The following is a 7,500-nucleotide window of genomic DNA, read 5'->3' as shown; positions in this document are numbered from 1 at the left end:
GGCAATATGGCACTTCGACGTGGTGGTTTGCGCAGTGCCGATACACGTATACTAAAAGAGTTTGGTACCATTGATGTTTTGATACCTAGACCACTGACAAAGAGTGACATTCTTGCTAGATACTGTGCCTTAAAAGGACATGGTAACCAGACACTAAAAGGATGCTCAAAAGATAGCTTGCCATGCAATAATTTGACTATTACGGAATCTCAGATTTTATCCAAGTTGCAGGCGGAAATTGCTGTGCTGTATAGCAAATTCGGCATTAAGACAATATCACCTTGGTATATGAAAGAAAAAATAAAGAAAGTACTACGACTCCATCAGAAATGTAACACTGAAGACAAAATTCTCGGAAACTGTGATTGTGTCATTCAAGGCAAAGAAACAACCCCGAGAAATCCTCAAGGAAGATATAGATTGGTATGATGCAAAAGTACAAGGAAGCAATGGATCACTCTGAAGTGTTGATTATCAGGCGCAAAGACGGGAATTTAACAGACTGATATGGAAGCATACCAACAATGCAGAAGTCCCATTTATATGCAACAGTGAAGATATTGCAGAAATGTCTTTTGCCAGTTGGTGTCAGGTGGCTGGGATTTTTTTGTTCCCTCCTACACATCTGCCTGACCATTGACACCATACTGACCAAGCTGGAAGGAGTTTGTGATGGTGATTTGCCCAATAAATCCAAGATTGGAATAAAGAACAACACCATAAAGTGTCTGAAAGCACTGAAAAAAAATCCAAGAACACTCAGAAGTATTTTTGATTTTGCAAAAGTTCATTTCATGTGCTGGCGTTCTGCTGTGAACAGCAATGGAATGACTCTTTTCAGAACTGCTATTGAAACTTCAAGGAGGTATGCCAGGATTGGCTGTGAACTTGGCTTTCCTAGCAGCTACTTCTCGTCCATCAACAGACATCTGTATAATGCAGATGGTACACTTCTTCCCTTGGCTGTTGATCATGATTACGTTGATGAAGTTGCAAAGATCTTGAAAAGAGGAATGCGTGAAAAATGGCCATACACACCAGCCCTATTAAAAAATAAGGAGAAGCACAATTTCACTGCAGAAAAACTGTGTAATCTGAGTGTGAAAGATTTCATTTCCCAACATCTGACCAGATATGAAGTTTGCATACTTGGCCTATGATATGCATGAAATCGATGTGGAAACCCAAAAGTTCATTAATACCTGGCCATGATCAAAACTGTGAAAGACAGATTGGAGACTTGAAAAAATGTGAAGACATAAACAGAATTGTTGTTGTAACAGAAACTAGAGAACGGCGCAGTTGGAGATATGGCAATGTAAACAAAGGAGTAGAATGAAAATTATATTGTATGCAATATATAATGTTCCAAATAAAATCATTACTAAAATCCTTTCCTTTTATAGCCTCTTGTTAAATGGAATATGTTACTTCAAATCATTTAAGCGAAGTGAGAAGTCCGAGAGCCAAAGCATGCTCTCGGCGACCCAAGCCCGATTCGGTGGGAGAGAACACAAAGTAAAGAGAAGTCAAGCCTACTAATTGAAAAATTAGTCTTATGGCAATTAAATAACTTTATATAATATTAATTTATAATAGAAATAATTTTGATGCAAAAATATTAAAGAAAAGTATAATATTGAGGTATTTTAAAAATAAAATAGGTATACCGACAACAGAAAACGAGGCGTTATTTGCCGTTCGAAGCGGTGTCTAAATCATAATTTTATCAAAACTTTCGATTGAAAATAGAGAATGCGAGATATTCTTTGATTTTAATAAAAATACATTTCCAAACTCAGAAAATTCATAGGCGCCTATTTCTTAACTTGCCCCCGGGATTAGATCAAATTTTAGAAAATCGACAATTATTGAAACACCCTAGTGTGCTTGTGTGTGTGCGTGTGTGTTTGTGTGTGTGAGTGAAATGTCTCTGCACATAGATGGCTCTGCTATTGCTTAGCCACAAAGGAGTCAATTAGTAGACCTTGTGAGCTTATCTGATTTCACCTTCTCTTTGAATTGGCAAGAAAAAAGCAGAGGCTAACAGACTGGCGCACGAGTTCTCAGCGAGAACGAGCAGCAACAGTCTGCCAGCCGAGCTGAGGGCAAGACAAGAGCGTCTACAGCCAGACAGACATGCTCAGATCAGAGAAAGGGCAGCCGAACCCGATAACTCAGATGTTATCTTTTCTCTGAGGGAACTAAGGAAAGCCTATAAAACCAGTTCCAACACAGGCCCGGACTCTGATGGGATCTCGTACCCCATTATCTCCCACCTAAGACTAGCAGGTGAGCGTGCACTCTTGCAACTCATCAACAAGTCCTGGGAAACTTCCACTCTACCCCAGAGTTGGAAGAGGGCTACCATAGTTCCCGTCCTAAAACCAAAGGAGCCGGGGAAGTACCGCCCCATCTCTCTGCTCAGCTGCCTGGCCAAGACGGCTGAGAGGATGGTACTAAACCGGCTTCAATGGAAAACGGGACCCCCGCACGAACACCTCCACGGGTTCACAAGGGGCTTGGGCACAGCACACAGCATAGCCCACGCTCTTAAGCACAATCAACAAGGGCCCAGCTGTGGTGGTATTCTTTGACCTGGAGAAGGCTTTTGAACTGGCAAGTCCGCTTGCCATTCAGGAAAGCCTGATCCAGAAGGGAATCAGAGGAAAGCTCTTGGCATGGATAGGTGACTACTTCAGGAACAGGACTGCTAATGTCAAATTCCAGGGTCACCTATCACAGCACATGCCGCTCGAAAATGGAACGCCACAGGGTGGGGTTCTCAGTCCAGCCCTATTCAACACTTTAATGTCCTGTATCCAACACATAAACCTCCCAGTGGGGTGCCAGATCATCTCGTATGCAGACGATCTCGCTATCACCTCCACTGGACCACGCAGCCAGAATAAAGCCCAGCGTTGTCTGGACCTCGTGTCAGAGGAGTGTTGTAGGACAGGACTAAAGATCTCTGCACCCAAATCCAAAGCCATGGCTCTGAGGCACAAGACTGAAAATCCAGGGAGTGGAATTAGAATGGGTCCAGGACTACCTATACCTTGGGGTAAGGATAGACCGGACCCTCTCCTTCCATAAGGAGGTCCAGTACCTGGTTGACCGAACCAAAGCAAGACTGTCCGTCATGAGAGCAATGACTGGGAGACGCATAGGGGCCAGACACAAAGTACTAAGATCATTCTATGTACATGCTGTCCGGCCCATTTTGGACTATGCCTCAGTCGCTCTAATTGCTGCAAAGAAAAAGCACACAGACAAATTAGAAACAGTCCAAAATGAAGCTGACAGGATCATTCTGGCTGCCCCGAGGTGGACGAAGGTCCTCAACCTCCTGATGGAGGCAAACCTTCTCCCCCTGGACTCACGAATCGATCTAATGGCAACACAATTCCTGTCAAAGGTCATCCAGGCTCCCAGGAACACAAGCCTAAGACAAAAATTAGTCAGATGCCTCGAACAAGACAACGAGCTCGTTGCAAACAACTCCTGGCTGTCTCATACAGCCAGGGTGTTGATACGCCATCAGCTCAAAGAACAGCTTCTTGCTAAGGGCATGGACTCCCCCCACCCTGACTTTGCCGAAGCCCCGCCGTGGGCACTGAGCCTGATGGAGTTCAACATAATGAGCCTGTCAATGAAAAAGAGCCTATACCCCATGCCTAGCCTAAAGGCAGAAGCCCACAGGGTCATTGTAGCCATCACTCCTCCGGGTAGTAGTACATACTACACGGATGGATCGGTCGATCCCTTGAGCCACACTGCAGGCGCCGGCTTTGCAGCAAGGGATGCCACGCAATCCATGAGGGTAACAGACAACGCCTCCTCGCTACAGGCAGAGGCAGTTGCAATCATGGGAGCCCTAGGCCACGCGTCCCTAAGGGAAGGACACGTGGTCATACACACAGACTCCAGGGCAGCCATTGACTGTCTTCAGCACAGCTCACCCACAGACAACATCTACCTACTGACCACGATTCTCACAATGGCACAGAGAATTCTTGCTCAGGGTAGAAGAATTATCATCAACTGGGTCCCAAGCCACATCGGCATCAGAGGGAACGAGCTTGCTGACAGACTAGCCGTCGCTGGCAGGGGTATGCCCCCAAATCCCATGACGATAAAACCCAGCCGAAAATTACTTATGGAGAAGTGTGCCTTGGTCGGTCGTACCTTCCTACGGCAGCTCCAAAGAGAGGAAACGAGAACCTCCCCCTCGGCCAGCTGGTACTCAGACGCCACAGGCTATGAACCACTGGCACTCTCTGAAGTAAGCAACAGAGGTACCAAAGTCATTCTTCACAGAATGCGCCTAGGTTACCACTATGCATGGCAGATTATCCCAACAATCGAACGCGATGAAAGGTGCTGCAAGCACTGCGGCGAGCCGAACACCACACTAGTCCACTACCTAGAAAATTGTGACCATACACAATTCCTGAGACAGGGACTGCCCACAACAGCCGCCGTGCTGGTAAAGAGGCTATGCGAAATGCTTACACCATGGCGGCAGGAGCGTCTGCTGGCAATCCCGCCGCCACGGTAAGCACCGAGTGTCAGACAACTCAATGAGACAGCCGTAAAAAGCTGACACAGACCGGACCATATTTAGAAGGCCCAGGCGAAGCTAGAACTTCGCAAACCATACAGTCAGTCAGTCAGTCAGGCAAGAAAAACTTTTTTTTTTTAGTGCTATGAATATCGCTGGTGTTATCTTTAATATAGATATTATAATTACTATAATGTTCCAAATATTATTATCAGCAAAATAAGATTACGGAAAATATTTTTGTAATTCGAGGAAAAGGGTAAACGGGTAAGACAGGCAGTACTTGTAATTGGCTTATTGGTAACTTCGTACAAGTGTAGCCATTTATGTGTAAAAACAATTAATAAAGTAAACTCACAGTGGGCATGGGGTGCCAATCGGATTTGTGATAACAACCTCACCCCAAAACATCTGCCATCTCCCTCCACTCCCTACAATAATGCTGCTTTTGGAACTCATCCAACTTGGACAGATGAGCAAACTAGTCAGAAAAAAAATCTAAACTCCATCTAACTTGTCCAGACAAGTTGTCAACGTGGACTTCCAAAGAGCAGAACAAGTTAACCAAGTTTGGTGATATGGGTTAGTGTGTAAAAAAAGATGCCAAACATCACAAATCTGTCAAAGAACCTACTAAATATACATTACAGTAAACTTGGGAATGTACACAGCTATTTCCATCTAGCAATCCAACATCACTTCCTGTTTTAAATTAAATAGATTATAATACTATTGCTTGGGCTGAGAGCTCTGAATACAAATAACTTTTACCCTCTTCCCTCCCTTTCCCTCTCCCACCCTCTGCCCTAGACTGCTGCTCTCTACAATCATCCTCTCTCCTCACCTCTTACAATCATCCTCTCACTCCTCTTCATCCCTGTACTACCTTCTGTCTCCCACCCCTGCTCTACACCACTTCTCTACATGCCAACATCCCCTGACATGTGGATGAAAGTATTGCTGTCTATATATGCCAACACACCACCATATATATATACTTAATATATGTGTAAGTTCCTTTTTTAGTTTGTGTTAAAACACAAGCAGTCCTCTGTACACTGCACTAGCTATACCTTTGGGAGGCTGGATGAGGCGGGATCCCTGGAGGCGAGTGCGCTGCTGGATAGGCAGGATGAGAGTCTCCCTGAGCTCCCGGATGACAGTTGAGAGTCCCGCCACATCCTTCCAAGATGTGCTCAATTGTGAAGGCTCTACCAGCTGGCTGGCAATCATCATTTCATACTCACTCAACTGGAACACAATCACAACAATTACCCTTGATTTGACTATTGCTTGTGCAATGTCTTCATTGTATGGAATTTATATGTGCTTACATATGATTTATGATGGGGAAACATAAGTAATTATTTACCACTAAAATAGCTGACAGCAATTACGTGACTGAACCGTAAAGCACACAGCTTGTGTGTGCGGAAAGTTTAGCTGAATTAACTAATGCATGATCTGCATTTGTCTAGCAGATGCTAGTGCAAAATTCTCGTTTACATTTTATCTAAAGAACTTGCAAAACTGTAACTTCAACTTCTATGTTCAAAAATGCATTTTCTACATGAATTGGTTTCATTAAGTACTTATATTAGTCAAAGTACTTCAATAAAGAATAATTACTAAAAAATCAAGAGTTCCACATAAATTATATATAACAGGAACGATTGCTTCAGCCTTCAAATTGTATGCATGCATCTCTCGCGACTCTACAACGCATAAAATCATGAGCTGTTCCAAGTGTCTTGACTTTGCCTTGCCAGATGAGCAGGTGCCTGAGTTTGTTCTCTTTCTTGTCCATAAACAATAATGTCTTGACGACAGACACAAAGGAAACACAAAAGTATTTTGATAAATTATGTGATAAGCTGATGTAACAGAATACCAGTACATTGCTACACTGAGGCATACTAAATTTCTACAAAAAACAATTACATTGGAATTTTCAGATTTTGTCCTTGGGTATGGGAAACAACTCTTTTTGGTAGTTTTGCATTTTTCCTTTCTTAACATGATACTGCTTTACATACAAAGAACAATAGAAAAGTATCAACTTCCCGGCATGGTGCAATTACAAGATGCAATTACACTGTGTTTAGGCATGCCTGAGTGACTAAGGGAATGTGCGGACATGGAATAGTGAGTACAGGAAAAGACATGTCTAGATCTTTTCAGATAGAAAACTCAAAGCATTACTCACTGAAACCTTCTCCTTGATGCCCAGCCTCTGCATAACTTCTTGGGCCTATGAATAAAGAAAAACATGTAACTAGCAACAATCTAGGTCACATATGAAAATTGGAATACAAAGAACATTTTCAAATTTCATATTTTTCTGGGAATGCATAAAACCACCACTACTTTGTTATAAATATTCATGTAAATTCACCTCCACCAGAAATATAATGTTCACAAAGCTGAAATTACAAAATATTGAAAAACTTTGCCATTACTTCCTGAAGCATCATTTAACCAATAACAATAGCTAATTTCCACAAAACTTTTATAAAGGACAAAATCAATGTCTACTAATTTTCTTTTCCATTACTACACTCTTCGAACCAAACCCCTGGCTCAGACTGTGTCAAGGTCCTTACCTTCCTCTTGGCATCCTTCTTCTGTTTGGAGGTTGGATCCATAGCTGACACCAGAAGTTTCACAGTAAAGTAGGAAGCAGCAGTTGCAAAGGCCAGTCTTGCCAGCAGGGAGAGTACTTCCCCACGTGTGAGCTCCCCCCCCTCCATGCTGCCACGCTTGAGCAGCTTCAACACCATCAACTCCACAACAGCCGCCACGCAAGCCCTGCCTCAACAAAGACTAGTTATGCGGCCTCTTCTAGTCTTAGGGGTAATGTAGGCACCAAAACCTGAAGAGCAGTATCCACACTTGTTTAGCCAGTAAAAAAGTTTTGAAGACTCGACATGGTCTTT

The 7,500-nt window shown here is 43.3% G+C and overlaps 1 protein-coding gene across 2 annotated transcripts in view; it reads right to left on the bottom strand.

Moving 5' to 3' along the window:
* Window positions 1-5,386: 5,386 nt before the first annotated feature.
* Window positions 5,387-7,500, bottom strand: part of LOC125045516 (outer mitochondrial transmembrane helix translocase-like) — a 7,600-nt gene continuing 5,486 nt past the window's right edge. The window contains exons 2-4 of one of the 2 annotated variants that reach the window (XM_047642814.1): window positions 7,168-7,372; window positions 6,771-6,815; window positions 5,387-5,815 (exon numbers count right to left, since the gene is read on the bottom strand). In XM_047642814.1, the coding sequence (XP_047498770.1) occupies window positions 5,597-5,815; window positions 6,771-6,815; window positions 7,168-7,344 (441 nt within the window). In that variant the 5' untranslated portion in view covers window positions 7,345-7,372 and the 3' untranslated portion in view covers window positions 5,387-5,596. Of the gene's footprint in view, window positions 5,816-6,770; window positions 6,816-7,167; window positions 7,437-7,500 lie in introns of both variants that reach the window. The other variant, XM_047642813.1, reaches the window with a different exon arrangement.

This window comes from Penaeus chinensis, chromosome 37, assembly GCF_019202785.1.
Source record: "Penaeus chinensis breed Huanghai No. 1 chromosome 37, ASM1920278v2, whole genome shotgun sequence".
NCBI classification, from domain to species: domain Eukaryota; kingdom Metazoa; phylum Arthropoda; class Malacostraca; order Decapoda; family Penaeidae; genus Penaeus; species Penaeus chinensis.
This window is presented reverse-complemented; position numbering and strand designations above follow the sequence as displayed.